General features: G+C 34.5%; 1 protein-coding gene across 1 annotated transcript in view; it reads left to right on the top strand.

Annotated features, from left to right (window-relative positions):
• LOC128185225 (uncharacterized) overlaps nt 1–21835 on the top strand; it is a 160679-nt gene that overhangs the window by 118176 nt on the left and 20668 nt on the right. Inside the window, exons 9-11 of the mRNA XM_052854876.1 lie at nt 9889–9967; nt 11178–11267; nt 11360–11441. Coding sequence (XP_052710836.1) covers nt 9889–9967; nt 11178–11267; nt 11360–11441 — 251 coding nt within the window. The remainder of the gene's footprint in view (nt 1–9888; nt 9968–11177; nt 11268–11359; nt 11442–21835) is intronic.

Genomic DNA, 21835 nt, shown 5'->3' with positions numbered 1-21835 from the left:
ACTTTTCTGGGTCTAGCATTGAACCTTATGGGAAGAATGGTAGACTCTATTGTAAATGGTTTTAATTTAATTCTGGTTGTAACGTGCTTTCTGATTGGCTAAAACAATTATTTTATCTCGTATAAAGAATGTTGCCTACGTCATAGTAAGACTAACGTCAAAAATGTATCAATACGCCTGACGTTACGTTTGAATTTTGTACAATTTTACGTCATTTTAAAGGTCAAATTATCATTTATATCTACAATGAAGAGTATAAAAACTAAATTATAAGCAATGAATTCAATATTTATTAGTTTTATATGATAAAAAATGGTTTGAAACAGTTAACGCTTTTTTATAAACCGCTTTGCAGTTTATAAAGCGTAAACTGCCGCAAACCATTTTATATCATAAAAAACAAATAAATATTAAATTCATTCCTTGAATAACTTAAAAACGGACAAAGATAATAATATAGGGTTTTCAGAATCATATATTGACTGTTACAGGCAATATGTAGCCATTATGGTTAGTTAGATACGACCCCTGGGGTCATCCCCACCCCCAGGAATTGGAAGTGACCATATATCTCAGAAACTGTTAGAATCCTGACCCCTTAACCATATTTATTCTTGTTCCATGTGTTAAAGGGCATCAACTGGTATGTGGATCATGTGTCCCAGGAGTGGTCCTGACCCCCATGAACAGAAAGTGCACAAATATCTTCAAAACAGTTGAGATTCCCACCCCTTAACCATAATTATATTCTTGTTCCATGTGTTAAAGGGCATCAAATGGTATGTAGGTCATGGGCCCGGGGTTTTTCCTGACCCCCCTTGAAGAGGAAGTGCCCGAATATCTTGAAAACAGTTAGATCCCCACCCCTAAACCATATATATTCTTGTTCCATGTGTTGAGGGGCATCAAATGGTATGTAGGTCATTGGCCCTGGGGTAGGTCCTGACCCCCCTTGAAGAGAAAGTGCAACTCAAGCGTTTGAGGAGTTTAAAATGACTGTCTCTCATTTCAAATAACTATATGTTTATTCTTAAGCTTGTTCCTTGTCTCAGTGGGAATCAAATGGTATGTAGGTCATGGGCCCCAGGGGTTGTCTTGACGCCCCTCGAACAGAAAGTGCCCGAATATCTCAAAAACAGTTGAGGTCCCCACCCCTAAACCACATACATTCTTTTTCCTTGGGTTATGTTGGTTCAACTGATATATAGTAAATGACCCTTTGGGAACATCAAGAAACTTCAGAAATAGAAATAATCAACTTTGAATCGTTTTTTCTGTATAGTTTGACCAATGTGGGTCATCCCTACCCTCAATGATGGCCTGTTTTTTTGGGACTCTTGTGTACACTGATGTTGAAAAGTAAGGGAGGTAATTGTTACAGATTTTATTAATGAGTTAATGTAAACAATCCAAAATATGTTTATATAAATTTATACATCCAGATAGTTTGTTGTCTTTATTTCCACAAAACATGTATAAATGATGCATCTGGACCTTCTTATGGACTGATAGACTTGGATGCTGAATCTGGGCCATGAATTTCAAACACTGGGGGAGGTTAGGGTGTTTGGAGCAGGTTAAAGTTTTTAGAGCATATGCCCTTTGATGACTCAGTTACTACTGGTCCTATCTTCACCATACTTGCATTTTCATGATATAAATGCCCTTGAAAGGCTTAAATGATGAATCTGAGCCATAGGATTTGGATGCTGGATGAGGTTAAGGTTTTTGGTGTTGGTAAAAGTTTTTAGAGTAAGTGTCCTTTAATAGACAAATCTTCTTCGTTATTATACCCGCACTTTCTAAAGAAAGTTCGGGTATATTGTTGTTACCCTGTTCCGTCCGTCCGTCCGTCTGTCACGTTTTACTTTCTCAAACTGCTCCTACATCTTATAAACCAGCAAACTGAACTCTTGGAGTTTGATTTGGGGTATCATGTTGTTTTGTAAAAAGGTTTCAAAAATTCTCTGTTAGTCCTGGGGGTCAAATAATTGGTAAAAAATGACGTTTTTTCACAAAAAACCTTCTTCCTCGAACTCCTCCTACATTTTCAACAGTAGACAAACCATCTTTTGGAATATGTTTTAGGGTATCCTATAGATGCGCAATAAGGTTTCGGAATTTTCAATTCTGTCCTGGGGGTCATTTAATGGCTAAAAAATGACGTTTTTTTAACAAAAAAACTGGTTTCAAAAACGTCATTTTTTTTTGGCAGTAGCCAAATGATCTTCTAGAATATGATTGGGGGTGTCATATTGAGGCGTGATCAGGTTCCAGAATTTTTTTTTATTAAGGGGATCAGTGGGAAACAAAAAATGACGTTTTTTGGCAAAAAAAATATGGTTCCCAGAACTCCTCTTACAACTTTTGGAGTAGCTACGTCATCTCTTGGGATATAATTTGGGATGTCCTATAGATGTGCAATAAGGTTTTAAAAATTTAAATTTCATCAAGGGAGTCAAATAGTAGCAGTAAATTGACGTTTATCACTAAAAAAACAAACATTGATCCAAGAGCTCCTCTTATGATTTAATGGATAGACAATCATATCTTGGGATATGATAGGGACTGTTCTATAGATGTGCAGTAAGGTATTCAAAATTTAAATTTCATCCAGGGAGTCAAAAAGTAGCAGAAAATTGACGTTTATCACTTCAAAAAAACATAGATCCTAGAACTCCTTTTATGATTTAATGGATAGACACATCATATCTTGGGATATGATAGGAACTGTTCCATAGATGTGCATTGCAGTTTTGAAAAATTAAATTTAACCCTGAGGCCCATTACCTACCGGTACATACCTTTTGATGCCCTTTAAGGATTAAGAATATATATGGTTAAGGGGTGGGGATCTCAACCGTTTTCGAGATATTCGGGCACTTCCTGTTTAAGGGGGGTCATGACCACCCCGGCTCCCATGACCTACATACCGTTTGATGCCCCTTGACACAAGGAACAAGAATATATATGGTTTAAGGGTGGGGATCTCAACTGTTTTGAAGATATTAAGGGACTTGCTGTTTGAGGGGGTCAGGACCACCCACAGGGCCCATGACCTACATAACATTTGATGCTCCTTGACATCAGAAACATGAATATATATGGTTTAGGGGTCATGATTATAACAGTTTCTGAGATATATGGTAATTTCAAATTCCTGGGGGGTGGGGATGACCCCAGGGGTCAGATCTAATAAACCCTATATATTGCCAGTAACAGCCAATATATGATTCTGAAAACCCTATATTATTATCTTTGTCCGTTTTCAAGTTACCATTTACAATAGAGTCTACGATTCTTCCTACAAGGTTCAATGTTAGACCCCCCACCCTTTTGACACCCCCCTCCCCCCTCCCCCGAAAAGTGGTTGTCTAACCCAAAATGAGAAAAATCAAACCATGGTGCACAACTACATATGCAGGCCTATCATATCCTAGAGTTTTGTACAATTCTGTTCAGCCATCTCTGAGAAACAAGTTCAGAGCAGGAAAGAAGAAAAAGAAGATGAATAATAATACATGTACCGTATTAAGAACCGTACAAAAACAATAAGTATCCAAATTTCATTCGAGAGACTTAATAATAAAGATTGAATAGAGAAAGGATCATCAAACATCAATAATTTAAAGATAATTGACAATTTCTGATTCTAAGGGGGTCAGGATGACCCCTTAGGGTCATGACTTACATGCCATAATGATCTGATGCGCCTGCATGACCTAAGGAGGAATAATATCTTTGGATTAAGTTGGGGATCTCAATGGTTTTTATGATATTTAATAATTTCAGGAAGAGCACTTGGGATCATGACCTACATACCATCCTAAATGCCTTGAACAAAGAAACAATAATATAATATGTACATGATATATGATTCAATTTAAGAACCCATATATAGATCAATCATCTGTTTTGTAATACTTCCTATGTATATATACATGTACATGTATTAGTTTGTGTTTTGTTCTATACTAGTCATGTTCATGACTGTAGTATGGCTCAGTCTCATTTTAAATTACATTAAAAAATTGTCAAATATATGACTTGGAACCCCCACTCCCAAACAAACTCAAATATAAACTGTTCTCCCCCCCCCCCCCCCCTCCCTTGTCGAATGATCTATTAAAATCAAAATATAATTTGGGTGTCTTAAAACTTTTATAAACTGGTAAAAAATGTTATTCTTAAAAAAAATTATTTACACCTTGCATAATTGACAAATGATCTATTGAGATATGATCAGAGGTCATATTTCTACCTTGGGATCAATAAGTAGTATTCATTGACAAGTTAAAATTAATAACAATAAACGATTCAAATTATAAATGTTTATACTCCACATTCACCCCCCCCCCCCCCCCCAAATCTAACCTGGTTATAAAGATTCAGTCTTCTTAATACATTCTTACATGTGTACAGTAGCAAATTTTAAATCATCTTGATTCTTGATTGCTTTTTCTCTTGTGATTCACATTTACATTTTGGAAATTGCTTAATTCAATTTTTAAGATTTATAAACAAAATGTTATATGCATCACTTCCATGTGTATTCGCCTATTTGGGGCAATTGTAAAGTCTCCTAAACAAAGCAGTGACATCATTAGGCTAGGATTTACCCATATGGATCAAACACTACTGTATAACATATGAATAAGATAAAATACATCATTATTTTTAGTTCTAAAATGTCAGGGTGTCTCCAAGGGGGCATAATCTACATACAATTTTATGCGCAATGACACAAAGAGCAAAAATAAATTATATGGTTTAGGGATGAGGATCTCAGATCTCAGAAGTTAACAAAAAATACAGTGTATCATATCATTTCCTATTTCATGAAGGCAGGGGGGGGGGGGGGTTAAAGACAACACCTGGGGGTCATTAATGTACTTTACACCATTTGATGCATCATAATGACATTAGAAGATATTTTGTATTTTCCTGTTTCGTGGGGTCAGAACAGTCCCATAAGGTCATGACCTACATTGTTTTTAATGCATCATAATACATTAAGAAAGAAATACTCCTTCCTTCCTATTATAACTCATATAAAAATGATAAGTGTCTACACCTACTTACATGTAATACACAAATTTAATAAGAAATTGTTTATACAGGGTCAATATGGGGTCAACTCAATACTGCATGCAGTCTGACAAATGAAAAAAATAACTTTTGCAACTAAAATGACAGAAACTTTACAAATGCGATAGGATAGGTAACGATGATAAGCTTATTTAAATATTAAAAGATGATGATACAGTATGCTGTCAAAGGGAGGTCACATTTAGAAAGTGAAAGTAGAACATATATGTATGCTGGCATCTCATTATATTGTGCTACTGCTACTACATGTAATATGCTTACCTAAATTGGTCAACATCATAATGATAATCCAATTAAAACACAATAATGAATTCCTTTAGCTGATCTTAACTACTCCTTTTCTGCATACGGAAAACACAGACATGCATGTATAGGTGTTGCTAAAACGCGGAACGGAAAACGGAACGGAAAGCAGAACGGAATGTATAATATCATCACGTTTATCGCTTAAAAAGGGTATAGACTGGCCAGAAACAATTTACTTTGTATCTTTTATTTATATCTAATGAATGATTATCAACACGTTGTTATCTTATTAATATTCATATGAATGTCTATCAATTATAGCATTGTATTTATTCGGCTTTAGTTGAGTACGGAAACGGAAAAATAAAATGTATACGAATTGTGAAACATTAACATGATTAAACGAGCAAATTAGCTATAACTTTTTACTTATTTTTCTTATATGGTATTGCTGGCATATCAGTGTAACGTACGCAGTTAGTGAAAGCGTTTTATGCGTGTTTTGAGTATTTTCATATTTCAAATATGATGTACATGTATATACTTACATCAAAATTGAATTTTCGGTGTTCTAGACGATCTTTTATCATACAGACGATACAGTATCATTGAGATGGAAGAAAAAAAACCGTAGGACTGACGGCATTAAAAATTAAAATACAGTAAACATTAAAATACCCGGTAATTTGTGAAACTAGTAATTTGTGAATTAGTATTTTTAGCAATGCAATTTTGTTTACGTTTGCATTACTAAGCAGTTGTTTATTCCAGCAGCTATATACATATGATCCGAATAGAGAGCTCTAGACGTTGCCTGGTTTGATTTTCCGATAATATATTGGGACTATAGTCTGTCGATCCCAAAATATTCATGCAGCACATTTGGACGATTTATAATGGAAAATGTTGACATCTTTTCTCCATTTGGAAGTGACTCAGAAGACCTTGCACAATTTTTCAACACTATCATCCGGGTCTGTTGAAATGCAAAACCCCGTAGACTTCTTTATTTTTAGCCGTGTATTTATACCAGCTGATAAGCTAGAGAGGACGTTTTAAAAAAAGAATAATGAGAATGTTTAATGCTTCTAAAAGAGAATCGCTTGAACCCTGAGGTATATATAAATATACAGCAAAAAGTGAATCGAGGATATTTTGGGACAGAATATAGTGGTCAATGCATGTACTGTTAATTTTGAGGAAATAAATATTCTTGAATAAATAATCTAATATTGCTAATCTTTCAAAAAAAAATTAAAAAGGTACATAAAGTATATCGTTTTAGCATGATTAACAAATCTATGAGGTAAATAACATTAGATAAGATTTTCCGTTTTCCCTTCCGTTCCGCTTTCCGTTCCATTTTCCGTTCCGCGTTTTAGCAACACCCATGTATATATACACGTGAACCCATCTAATCGAAGAGCTGGGTAAAACTAGTACCCGCTAATGAGACATGCAGACCTGTGTTGTGTACGTAACTTCAGACAAAGATCATTCATTTGTAACATGCATGTATTTTTATGACCTATTCTTCAAATCCACTTGCACTATTTTATTAGGTAAATAACAGCTTTAAGGTGGTGCAGGACACCTGCATATTGTGATGTACATGTATACTTTCTATTGAGATAAAAATAAAGTATATTTAATATTGATTAAATATTTACCCCCCAAATGATGTTACCTAACATTGAAGCGCAATGGGTTTGAGCGTTTACATGTCTGTAAGAGCATTGGGGTCCAAGGTGTATTTTTGGTAATTTTACAATTGATATAAATGAATTTTCATGGGGGGGGGGGGGGGGTCTGGACCCCTCACTCCCACCCCTTCTCTAAATCTGTGCACACGATGATGTTCATGTAGGCACACAGAAGCAAATCTAAAACCGGCAACTGCCACGGGGAGGGGGCATAATTTAATTTTTAATTTTGTTTGTAATAATTATGTAGACCATTATACTTTCTATGACATAAAATGTTAAGATTATTGATTAACTTAAAATTTACTGCAAACAGTTCTACCCCAAATTGCACATAAAGTGCTGCTCATGTCACGATGTGTATTATCATATGGGAAGGGATCTCATCCTTCAGTTATGAAAATTATAAATTTTAATTGTATTACCGGAGCTTGCATATAGCCTTCATTTTTATTAAACTGGTACAAAACAGTGTTATTTAGGGGCAAACACATGGTGCGGGTATTATTGTCTAATGACAGCATCTAGTTATTGGATTATTTTTAAACAAATTTGGATAGATGATGTCTTGTAATCTTGTGATACTGATGCACTCGACATGCTAATGAATGCTGAATATGAGCCATTAGTTTCAGATGCTGGATGAGGTTAATGTTTAGACCTTGTCACATATTTGAAATGTAAATGTGAGTACTTATTCAAACTTGCATGGTTGATTTAACTATGTAATTGTATCATAGGAGTAGCTGTAGATAATGTAGGTGATCTTGATTATCTATATGCCTAAGCAAGTCTAAATTTTTAGAACAACTGAAACTGTGTTAATTGGGTCTTGGAGCTGGTTAAGAAATGAAGTAAATTTTGTTCATACCTAGTCAGACTTAAACAGTTAAATATAACTATGGGTGTGTTAGTAAAGATAGCTTCAGATGCAGAGCTTGATCTCAAATATTTTGATGCTAGAATACGTGCAAGTTTTCAGAATCTTTAAATACAGGTTTAATTGTTGGATAAAATGCTGTCCTGACTAAATGTAATGGTTCATGTAACTTTGGCTTTGAAACATAAGGCTAGCCCAAGATGGAGGGACTGATCTTCAATATCAAGGATGCATAGAAAACCTTGTCCTACCTTACTCAAACTTGTTTGATAGATGTAATTGTTGATATTTGATATATAGTATCATGATTTGATTTCTATTGTATTTTATATGATATAATAGTTTATCATACATTATAAGAAATTGTATCATATGATATTATTTTGTAAAATAATATATGATATGATGTCGAGTCATTTATTTGTATAACATGATATGATATTGTATTTTATGAATTAAAATGATCCTGTATTATATGATATTGTTGTATCATATTATATATGTAATCATACTAATATATGATATTGTATTAGTTGTGATATGACTTTGTATCATATAATATTTTATCTTATGATATTGTATCATGCGATATTATACAGTGTTGTATCATGTGATACAATATCATGTGATACAACATAAATGAAGAAAACTGTATCATATCATATCATATGATACAATGATACAAAATTATTTCATATAATAGAATATCATATCATATACAATATGGACTTCGTTGTAGGTCGATATGAGGTTATAAAGACCCATGTCAAATGATATTTACTGAGGACACAGAAAGTGTTATCGACCAAGCTTGCAAGGTCCATACCACTTTTTGTGTCATCAGTTGCTATCACTTGACATGGGTCCATAAACATGATAAAACCACATATTGACTGTGTCCATAATAGTTATATTTATAATCACTCGCAAACAGTTAGACCTATGGCTGTCAAAAAGTTTGTTTATAAATACAAAAAAGTTTATGAATTGAACATTACCACGTTAAAATAATTCGCAATCCTTTGGAATACTTAACGCATTAGTGACAAATTCAAGCTTTGACTATTTTAATAATCACTACCAACATATCAATCCAACACATTGAAAAATGAGAGAGGCCGATCTCGCAGAACAGCTTACTATGACATCGTCTTCCATCATATCATCTTGATGAAGCACAAAGTGAACAGATAGTAGGCTTTCAATAACAGATTTCGAAAATTAGAGATTTCTGCAGTATGAATAAATGGATTATGATTGAAGAACATTTTGCATATTATTGTTTTTAATAATCTGTATTTAATAATTCCTGTTGGTAAATTGTATTTACAGTCATACATATTTTTGTTTATACTGTTGAGTCATATCATATCATATTCCGCTGATGCGCTTTCACATCGATATCATAAAAGAATGTATTTCACATGGTGTACTTTCAGTCAATGAAAATGACGAAAATTATTGTCTTGCATTATAAAATAACATTTATATAGATACAATATTATATAAATTGATATCATATTATATGATACGATATCATATCCTATGATACAATATCATTTTACATTAAACGATCATAAATATAGATTATTACATGGCAATTTTTATATCGCATCCTATATTAGCCTGAGGTCCCTGTATATCATATAATATAAAACGATAATGTATCGTGATGATATAATTTTGATTTATGTATTATGATATTGTATCATATATTTTGTAGCATTTGATTTTGTGTCATATGATAGAATTCTGTATTTTATGATATAATATGATATTGTGTCAAACCATGCTACAATATCTAATATCTTGATTTAATATGAGAGATTATTATTATTAATTATGATTTTCATTTACATGTGATATTATGATGAAGGTGATCTTGTAATTAAAGATGATGCCTTGTCTCGGTGAGCTTTGTAATCTGTGATTACCTATGTTTTTATTAAGAGAGAAAATCCACAGAAGAGGAGAAGAAGGCTGACACTGTTATAGTTATATCGAGTGACAGTGAACACAGTAGTCACAGGTAAATATAGTGACCTCTGTCAAAGTAAAAATAAATCTAAAGAAAATGTTTCCCTTAGATATTTTAATATAATAAAGATATTTATATCTATGTATTAGGAATACTTTTATCATGATTAAATGTTTTTTAAAAAGCTCACCTGAACCAAAGGTTCAGATGAGCTTTTCTGATCAACTGTTGTCCACCATCCGTCTGTCTGTAAACTTTTTACATTTTAGACTTCTTCTCTAAAACCACTGGGCCAAATATAACCAAACTTGATATATAGCATCCTTATGGTAAGAGGATTCTAAAATGTTAAAATAAAGGGTATAACTCTTTTTCAAAGGGAGATAATCGCGAAACAGTGAGTATAGGTTGTGTATCTTTAAAAATCTTTTGAGAACCACTTCACCAGAAACGCCAATATTTACACAAAAGCTTGTTTATATAGTCCCTTTGACCAAAACTGGGGACCCAGGTGGGGTTCAAAGTTTAACATAGTAATGTGTAGGAATAATGTTTAAAAATTTTCTTCACCAGAAATGCCAATATTTACACAAAGGCTTGTATATATAGTGAAGATTCTAAATTGAAAAAATCTTGACCCTCGGACCAGAACAAGGGCCCAGGCGGGGTTTAAAGTTTTAACATAGAAATACATAAGAAAAATGTTTAAAATTCTTCTCAAGATCCACTACACCAGAAATACCAATGTTTACACAAAAGCTTGTGGCTCCCGGACAAAAATGGGGCCTGAGGTGAGGTTCAAAGTTTACCATATATGGAAAAAATGTTTAAAAATCTTCCTCTTAAGAACTACAATGCTTCAGCTTGTGAGAAATAAAGCTGTGACCACTGGACTTACTGGGTCCCCAAGAGGGGTTCAAAGTTTAACAATGAAATATATATTATGGAAAATGTTTACAAATTTTCTTTTTCAAGAACTACAAAGCTACAGTTTGTGAATTTACTATGCAAGCATCCTTAGATAGTGTTGATTCTAAATTGTTAAATCCAATCATAAACCATAGACCAATACTGTGGCCCCAAAAAGGGGTTCAAAGTTTAAAATAGAAATAGCATATGCTACGAAATAGAATATTACAAGGAATCGCTGTTCAGATGAACGATGTGGCCGATGGGCCTCTTGTTATTTAGTTATTGATGCTTAAAGTTTCTGTGACATTTAGTCATATTTCTTAAAGAAAAAGCTGTTAAATGCTTTCAGCAACTCTGATGACGATGCAAGTAATTTGGAAAAAGAAGCTGTAGAAAAGAAAAAGCCATCAGAGAGAAATCTAAAAAAGGCAGAAGAAAGGTAAGTGCATGTGTTGCAGGTGAAGTGTAGGAGGTACATGTATCACTATGCTGGTAATATATTTCATGTTTTGTTCACATCCAAAATTACAGGGGGAAGAATGCTAAGCAAAGGCCAACCACAAGGAAAGATACATTGGAACCTGAAAAGAAAAGAAGAGAAATAAAGGATAAGGTAGCAATGCCTATTGAAAAAGTTTACATGTATTCAGTAACACACACATATTTCTCATCTTTGATTAAAATTTTATAAGACAGAAATATTTTCAAAGATTGACATGGTAGAAATGAGATTCATATAATAAGAGAACACCCCACAATTTTTATGAATTCGTCTGATTTCTAGATTTTGACTGAGACATAATTAAATCTTTGTAACTCTAAAACAATGTGATGTCACTATAAGATAAATAACTTTCTGATGCACAATGCAATGCTTTGCAAGCAAATTAAATACACAATTTGAAATCTATTAAGGAGGAAAAGCCAAATGGAGAATTTCTTCTGTGCAGCATAGGAATTTCAGTAGATTATTTGGTTTAATTGAACATTCCAAAATGCACACATTTAAGACCTAGGACTCTTAGTTTTCAGCTCACCTGAGCTGAAAGCTCAAGTGAGCTTTTCTGATCACCTTTTGTCCGTCGTCTGTCTGTCCGTCCGTCTGTCTGTCTGTCCGTCCGTATGTCTGTAAACTTTTCACATTTTCAACATCTTCTCAAGAACCACTGGGCCAATATCAACCAAACTTGGCACAAAGCATCCTTAGCCTAAGGGGATTCAAAGTTGTGAAAATTAAGGATCACACCCTTTTTTCGAAGGGAGATAATTAGGAATTTATGAAACTTTTTGATAAATTTTCAAAAATCTCCTTCTCATGAACCATAAGACCAGAAAAGCTGAAACTTGTGTGCAAGGATCCTCGGGCTGTGTAGACTCAAAGTTGTGAAAAACATGACCCCCAGGGGTAGGGTGGGGCCACAGTGGGGGGGGGGGTCGAAGTTTAACATGGGAATATACAGAGTAAATCTTTAAAAATCTTCTTCTCAGAAACTAATCGGCCAGGAAAGCTGACACTTGTGTGGAAGCATCCTCAGGTAGTGTAGATTCAAAGTTGTGAAAATCATGACCCCCGGGGGAAGGGTGGAGCAACAATGGGGGATCGAAATTTTACATAGGAATATATAGAGTAAATCTTTAAAAATCTTCTTCTCATAAACTAATCGGCCAGGAAAGCTGACACTTGTGTGGAAGCACCCCCAGGTAGTGCTGATTCAAAGTTGAGAAAATCATGACCCCCAGCGGTAGGGTGGGGCCACAATAGGGGGTCGAAATTTTATTTAGGAATATATAGAGTAAATTTTTAAAACTCTTCTCAATAACTTATCAGCCAGGAAAGCTGAAACTTTTGTGAAAGCATCCTCAGGTAGCGTAGATACAAAGTTGTGAAAATCATGACCCCCAGCGGCAGGGTGGGGCCACAATGGGTGGTCGAAATTTTACATAGGAATATACAGAGTAAATATATAAAAATCTTCTTCTCATGAACCATAAGACCAGGAAAGCTGAAACTTGTGTGGAAGCATCCTCATGTAGTGTAGATTCAATGTTGTGAAAATCATAACCCCCGGGGGTAGGATGGGGCCACAATATGGGGTCGAAGTTAAACATAGGAATATACAGAGTAAATCTTTAAAAATCTTCTTCCCAGAAACTAATCAGCCAGGAAAGCTTAAACTTGTGTGAAGCATCTTCAGGTAGTGTTGATTTAAAGTTGTGAAAATCATGATCCCTGGGGGTAGGATGGGGCCACAATGGGGGGGGGGGGGGGTCGAAGTTTTACATAGGAATATATAGAGTAAATCTTTAAAAATCTTCTCAGAAACTTATCAGCCAGGAAAGCTGAAACTTGTGTGGAAGCATCCTCAGGTAGTGTAGATTCAAAGTTGTGAAAATCATGACCCCTGGGGTAAGGTGGGGCCACAATAGGGGGGTGTCAAAGTTTAACAAAGGAATATACAGAGTAAATCTTTAAAAATCTTCTTCTCAGAAACTAATCAGCCAGATGATTCTTTATAATTGTTAAGACTTTGGCCCCAGGACAATTCTGTGGTCTCACAAGAAGGTTCAGAGTTTGATGTAGGTTTATATCCCATATATAAACTATTGTGAAGGATCTTTTTGAGAACTGCAATACTCAACATATGATATGACTATAAAATCATCCTGTTAGAAAAGGGACTAATGATTATAAACATAAGAATATCTAGGGGGAAAATTGATTTTATTTATACAGGATCTACATGTATTGTTGTACATTGTCCAGATAGTTTGTATTATGACTCCATTAAGCTGATTTTATCATAGCTATTGTTCCCCAGTTGAGCGATGTGGCCCATGGGCCTCTTGTAAATACTATTATATAATACATTTTATTGGTAATTCGGTACGATCTCTACGTTATAGTTGATTATAATGCAACGTGTTTTGTTAAGATGCTCAGCATTTTTCGTCTAAAATTTGAACTTAATCATATTTTGGCAAAATATTGCATAAAGGGTAACCTCATTGTTCGGATAACTTCTCCTACAGTTCTCAAGATAGGAAGTTGTTCTTTTGCAGATCAATTGTATATATATCGGAGGTGTGCATATTGCTAGAATTTTGATTTCTGATAATTTATAAAAAAAAAAAAATACCAGCTTTTGAACTTAGTCATTTTTTGGCAAAATATTGCAAATAGGGTACCTTCATTGTACGGATAACTCCTCCTACAGTTTTCAAGAAAGGAAGTTGTTCTTTTGCAGATTAATTGTACATATATTAGAGGTATTTTGACTTCTGATTATTTATGAAAAAATACCCGCTTTTGAACTTAGTCATTTTTTGGCAAAATATTGCATATAGGATACTCCATTTCACTGGATCCGGGTTGACATGGATTATGGATACAGTTCACATCAAAGAAAACATGGTTTGCTGTCACATTGACAGCTTTTCACTTGTCCTCTTTCACATATAGGAATCTTCTTTAATAAAATACAATAACTAGCTAGTACAATATAGTTGAAGATGAATATGTACCTATGTGCATATTCTCATATATAATTTGATCGTTTTATAAAGGGAGGGGGCAGAACTGAAATAAAGAGAATTGGAAGTTTAGAGTGTACCCCTACCAAAATTTTGTTTTCTAAGCATAGGATCTTATTTTTGGTAAAAATGGTATTTCATAAGGGTATATTGTCATAGATTGAGTGTAGGAAAATAAGTGTAAAATTTGGATACAGTTGATTTTATGGTATTCTTTTTTTTGTTTTTCTACCGAGGGGCCATATGGCACAATATCCTTTGAACACCCATATAAAGCCATTGTTGCCAAGGTGAGCTATGTGGCCCCATGGGCCTCTTGTTAAAATGTTACCATGACAACAGTCACAACACAAATTACTACATATTTATTGAATGATGAAGCCAATAAAACATCACACAAAATATTAACAATTCGAATAAGGAAAATGGCAAAAAATGGCCGCATTGCATTACCCCTGAGTCAGAGGGTTATTTTCGCCCCATGTAATTTTCGCCCTTTTACACTTGCAAGCTTTTTCGTCCCGTCTTGGATTTGCCCAGATGCAGTTGTGTTAACAGAGATATTTGCAACATAAAATTCGCCCAGTATTTAATTTGCCCTCTGACAACGAAGGCAAAAGGGGCGAAAATAAAACGAGGGTGAATATTTCCCTGCGTACAGTTTGGGATACCAACTTAACAATTTATGTATAATGGGCAAACCGGTGGCCCGACGTTGAGCGCCAGTACAGAAAATCCTAAACTATTAAGCAACACCCATTTAGGATTAGAAGTTTCAACTATCTTTGTACCTCGTTTTCCAGTTATTGCACCTGGTTGTTAGTACTATACCATGTACTCCAGGACTAAGCCTCTCCTCCTGTGTGTAGAGGTGGAGTGGGCACCTTGACTGTACAACTTGAGTGACCCCAATCTAGACTCGACAATTTTTAAGCACACATCAAATTTCCTTTACAGACCCGTTAACCAACATCTTCTGTCTTAGGTGACCGATGGAGGGGAAACAATAGAGCCAGATATGTTGACAACTTTCAAATTATATTCCCTCAGACCCGCCATGGACATAAATATTGTGCTCCTCCATTGACAGCCAAAATATGCCCCTAATGATTATTATTAATCATTCCCAGCAAGCATAACTAAAAGTTATTTAACAGGGATTACCCTCATCCCAAAGTTGTGTTCCATCGTTTTGGAAGAGATAGATATTGTGGACTAGAATATTGTTGTGCAAAATTACACTTCCCCCCAATTTAGTAATAAGCTTTTTGACTTGCTTATTTATTTTTTTGCGTTTTTGTCTATCTTGTGGCCACTTTGTAAAGGTGAATCATGTCAATAAAGGCGAGGTAGTATTGAAGACCAAACTAAGTTGGTCTTTGGTGAGAGTGCATTGTATCTAAGTAAGCTGCAATTTATTTCTTGAACAAACTTTTTACTAGTTAGACCCTCTGTTACGAGGTCATTTGAGCCCAATTGAATTAATATAACATTCTGTGGCGAACTATGTTTTAGCAGTTTCATGATATCAGGGTCAAGTTGATGCCACTGCATCCCTCATCTAGCATGCCAAAGGACTTCAGCTAGTAATTAGAGCCCCGAAAGGATTTGCGGGTGCCCTATTATAATCACTCTGTCTGTCCGTCCTTCTGTCTGTCCGTCTGTCACTCTTCCGTCCACAAATTTTCTGTTTTTGTCTTATAAGGTAGTTCAGTAGGCAGAAATACATATTTTGATGCTCAGTTTGGTTCTCTATGTTTTCTGGTTGGAGCTGGGGTGGTGGGGTAGATTCCTTAACTATGCATAAGAATGAATGGGCAAAGAGAGATAACTGCTGAGAATGTTACCATCCCTGTATACTTGGAAGGCTGTGCAATATTTGTCCTTTGGGATTAATTAACCTTCCACAGGAAGAAAATCCTAAGCTTCATCTTTATCTGTCACATTTAGATTAATTACTGCACTGCCTGTGTCTGCAAATGAACTTTGTTTTGAAGTAAAGGTCAATTTTGAATGATATGTAGTATTGTGTACATTCTTTGAAATATGGATTTAAAATAGAATATTATACTTTATTTTGGTTAAAATACCGTACACAATGATTTATGATAATTTGATTGAATTCTAAAATCAAGATATATATAAGATATCCCTTTTCACTATTTTATTTTTTAATTACCGGTATTTATTTTATTTAATTCTGCCTTAATGCTTTTAATTTTAACAGGTAATCACATAATAAACCCATTCTGTCATTTCTGAAAAAAAAATCTTATTGTCAATTTAGAAGAAAAGGATGAGAGAGCAAAACAATTATTCCCCTGGGATTAATTATCTTGCCTGCTGCAGAAAATTTAGAGGCTTATCTCTATCTGTCATATGAAGATTAATGAACACCTTTGTCTGCAACTGATGTTTGTTTTGAAGTTGCGGTCAACCCTGGGTGAAACAATGTATTTGCATTCACTGAAGGCTTGCATTTTATAAAACACCTGTTTAAATCTTTTTTAAACACACATTTAATATAGGGGGTTTCTTTATAATACATGAGGTTATCCCTGTTTTATGCAGATACAATGTTACTATTAAGAGTTTTTGGACATTCAGGAATTATCTTGAAATTTTAAAAATACAGTTGTTACTTATAATTTTCATATTGTTTTTTTACCACCTTATATACATGTATATTGCAGTTCTTTACATCTTATGCCGGGATTTATTTTTCATCATTGTTAATATAAAGAGGATGGAATTCAAAGTTTTTTTCACTTCTCTATATTAATTGTCATAGCAGGGCCCTTCCTGACTGGTCAGTTTTCTAGTTCATTGTTATTCGTAGGTTTGATCTGACGAGCTGTCCAGCCCAATAGGGTATAGAGGATTCAAGTATCCATATCTGTGTCAGGGGACCTGCAATTCTTGGTTTGGGTTGATATAACTCGGAAGTCTTGCATGTATAAATGTTTTGAAACTACTTTGAGGATCTACTAGTGATTATGCAATCCTGATATACTTTGAGAAAACAGGTTATCTCCACCTGCCTGCTTTCTGGATATCACTGTAAGGCTCCCCTTGTAAAGCCATATCGGTGGCTCTACCAATTCTGCATCTATGTGTGCCAAAGTAACATGATGTGTTAGTGTTTACTGTGGTTTCATCAATATTCGTTGAATAACACTTTTCGTGTATTTCGTTGTTTTGTTGATCCACGAAATTAAATATTCATCGAAGTGCAAATTCTATGAGTATTTTGTATTGATAGGGTCATTGACCACGAATTTACCTATCCTTGAAACTGTGATTTTCACTTCATCCACGAAAATTGTTACCCTTGAATATTAAATAAATGAAACCACAGTAAGTGATTTTTGCAGTTCTGAGTTAAGGTCTCACACAAGGAATTATTTTCACTATATGTTACTATATAGCTTTAATTCATTTAATTGATTAACTATACTTTCGGCATATAATTCATGAAAGAGAAATTTTAGTTAAATGCTTCAAGAAAAATTTTAGATCAGAAAAATAACGCCTTATGCAGCTTCTAAGAGAGATAATTGAGAGTAAGCATACCTACCCCGTCAACACGTGGGTTCCACATGTTGACAAACAGGCTCAGCCCCATCAAGGAAGTTGCATCATGCACATTTAAAAAAAATAGTTCCAATGAAATTAGTGTGATAATTCCACTAAAGTAAAACCGGTAATTCTCCTAGCCACTAAGTCCAAAATCAATACTATGGGCCTTAATAAGTTGCCAAAAAAGGAAGAAAGAAAAGAAATTGTCTCTATATATATGGAACTACAATTGACTAAGTTCAGTTTGATTGGCTATTTCCTTGCTTAAGACCTTAAACTGGAACCTAATGAGAGGTGCAGTGTCAATGTGCACTAAGAAAATGTGAGAGGGTGGGGTGTTTGGTCTGACTTTTAAGAATTCCAGAATGGATCTAACCGGACACAAAGGGGAATATGGGTGAGAGTACTCCCAAATGTTTTTTGAGTTTTTAGCTCACCTGAGCTGAAAGCTCAAGTGAGCTATTCTGATCACATTTTGTCCGTCGTCCGTCTGTCCGTCCGTCCGTCTGTAAACTTTTTACGTTTTGAACTTCTTCTCTAAAACCGCTTATCCAATTTCAACCAAATTTGGCACAAAGCATCCTTATGGGAGGGCGAATATTAATTGCAGACATAATTGTATTCAAAGCGGAGGAAGCCTTGAAACTGTAGAAAAAGGGGGGTGCATTTTTAAACATCTTCTTCTCAAGAACTATTGAGTCCAATTCAACGTAGTTTAGCATAAATTATCCTTATGTGAAGGAAAATATAAATTGCAAAAATTAAGTGCTAATTCTGTTTCAAAAATGATTTATTACGAAAATAATAATAAAGGAAAGGCGTGTTTCAGCTTCGGGTTCGGCATCCGGTAAAATGGGTAGGCAATACTTGGCCTGGGCAAAACAAAAGATTGGCAGTACTGTTATTAATCTGCCAATCTCATTAAAATTTCAGGATGTTTGATGGACCAGTATATTTGTATTCGCTGTAAATATTGCTGCAAAATAATGCATATTTGGAATTGACGATTGCCGATCTGCCCCGGCTTTTATTTTGCCACGGCCCGGGTTTGCATACCCATTTTACCAAGACTCGTTGTCCATACTTCTAAAACGAGGTTCTTTGTTTAAAGCAGCCCTGACATTATACGAAAAAGGGTCGATCTGACTATGATAAATTTGCTTGTTATGCAACAGTTCGCGTATGAAGGGAAATTTTTGTAACATGCAAAATATATTGTTGCCGATTTTGTGAAGTAAATTGAGGCTAAATATTTCAATGCGTTGAGAGTTTTCACACATGACGTTCGTGTTAGCTTATTCTGATTTTCGTTTCGTTTTCATTATTTATGCTTTGTAACCTGGGAACTATCGTCTGTATTACGTGATTTTTACGTATCAAATCAAACAGAGACTTCGGTAAATCAAACAGTTAAATGTTAACCTGCGCAAATTAAGCAACATCTGATGTATCAAAAAAGTACTGAAATACAATTCATTCTATCGGTAATTCGGCATTATCTTTTGCGTAATTGTAGATTAATGCAATAGGTTTTGTTGAGATGCTCGGCATTTTCTCGAGTTTATTCAGTTTAAATAGAGTTTGATATCGCTGACGGAAAAATGTAGGTATATAAATGTATATATATATGATTCATTTCGAAAAAAAAAAAGTGTTCTTTATTAATTTGTTATAGTGCATGTTTCTTGTGTTTAATTGTTTACAATTTCTATTTACTAACCATATTTGAGTGTTAAGCTTCGCATTATAAGCAAGATACAGAGATTTGCTCCCAATTCTATGTTTGTACACATTTCTTAAAAACTAAAGATTAAAAAAGTAAAAAAAATTGGCAATATTTATTAGGAAAATTTTCAAAGTCTGTTCTTCCTGAAACTAAATTTAACAACTTATTGTATTGTAAACTTAACCTTTTTTCGTCATTATTACTCCTACTGTACATGTGATCCTTGACTGTGTTTGTGTACATTTTTATAAACTGATTGTAAACCTCAAATACTAGTGAACTGGTCTTGAGTGAATAAAAGAATTGAAAATCTAAGGCCATTCTTTTTTTCCATTTCAAATGCTGAATAGGAAATACCAAGTTAAAAATCTTAAGCTGAATGTAATAAACTCATGTGAACAAAATATGACTCAAACTTAGGCGAACTGTGAGCTCTGTATCTTGCTTATAATTCTACGATTGACGCTGAAATTTTGGTCGAACATTAGAAATTCTATATGAATTAGAGTATGTTAAATATTTGTACAAACAAAATAAAAGATATACATATTTTCTAGGGCCCCCTCTTTATACAATAAATAATGTGAAATCTACATCAATTTTGATAGTTTTTCAGACACGAGTAAATAAAAACGACATCTTTAAAACAGTTTCCATTGTTCTGCAACATTTCTGTTGCGGGGATAAAGTAATTATCGCTATTCCTAAGAAAATATCACAGCGAAAAATTATCCTGGTTTGTACGCGAGGTAAATAACAGTCATTTAATTATAATGGAGAAGACAAATTAAATTTTTGAATGTTTTTAATTTGAGTAAGTGAGCACATTGAGGTACAATTTTCTTCTTCACATTTATACATGTAGGATTTTTAAATAAAATAAAATAACTATTATATTTTTTTTTTAATACAATAACTAGTAAGTAGTTGATGAAAAAAAAATGTACCGATATGCTTTCATATATTTTGATCGCTTTAAAAAGTGTGTGTGTGGGGGGGGGGGGGGGGGGGCAGAACGAAAATACAGGGAATTGGAAGTAAACAACTTAACAGTGTACCCCTACTAAATCTTTAGTTTTATATCTTGCGTAGGATCTTCTTATTATGGTAAAAAAAATAGTATTTCATGAAGGTACAATGTCAAAGATTACGTGTATGCAAAAATAAGTGTAAAATTCGAATACTTGACAATATTTATTTTTTGTTATTCTACCGAGGGACTTTAGGGCACAATATCTTTTGAACGCCCATTGTTGCTCAGGTGAGCGATGTGGCCCCATGGGCCTCTTGTTGAATGTGGAATTGTTACTCTTACTTGGTTAGTGCAAGACCTAACTCAATTCCTTGAAACTGAATATAATGTGAGGTAGTAGTGTAATTTGTAACTGTGCATTCTCCTACTCTGAGCAAAGCAAAGTATGCTAAACTAAAAGCACACGTAAACAGCTTAACCTCATGCTTAACAAATTGTTGGTAATGAGGCGGGGATTTTGAGCAAGATATGTAAAGTTATGGGGCAACGCGAGTTCTGTGTTGTGTTCCTAGTGCGCTTAAGGCCATGTAATGCTTTACTAATGAGAAAGTTATTTGTTGGGTCCTGTAGCCCTTGAGTTTGTGAAAAAAGGCTATTGCGCATATATATAACTGCACAGTGCTAACAGCATGCTGTTAAATCGACAAATAACACAGGTGGCGTTATGAGCCAAATCACTACTGAGTGATTGTAATGAACTCGGACAAAATTTTGGAATTTTTTGAGGGCAGTTTGATATGTCTTTCATGTACATTGTACTGATGGCTACTGAATTGCGGATTAGCGTCTTGGATTCTTCCCTTAGATCTGCCAAATTTGGTTGTGAACTGGGGTTGGCCAAACATCTGCATCGGGCGCCAGATCTGTGAATCTCCCCCACTGTGAACGAGAAATACTGTCAGCCACTTAATTACATTTTGAGGGGATAATGTAACCGTACTACATTTGGCTGTGTATTATATTTAGCGCTTTTGGCAGAATGCGGCTTCCGCTAAATCAAGTACACCGCTAAATGCTATGCGTATATGTCTAAGAAAAGGCACATTCAGAAAAACGCTAATTCAAATCTACGCCAACTTGTACAAAAACCAATTTCCGCCAAATATCGTACACGCCAATTAAAATACGTTTACAGTAT

The sequence above is a fragment of the Crassostrea angulata genome, chromosome 5, assembly GCF_025612915.1.
Source record: "Crassostrea angulata isolate pt1a10 chromosome 5, ASM2561291v2, whole genome shotgun sequence".
Taxonomy (NCBI): Eukaryota; Metazoa; Mollusca; class Bivalvia; order Ostreida; family Ostreidae; genus Magallana; species Magallana angulata.
This window is presented reverse-complemented; position numbering and strand designations above follow the sequence as displayed.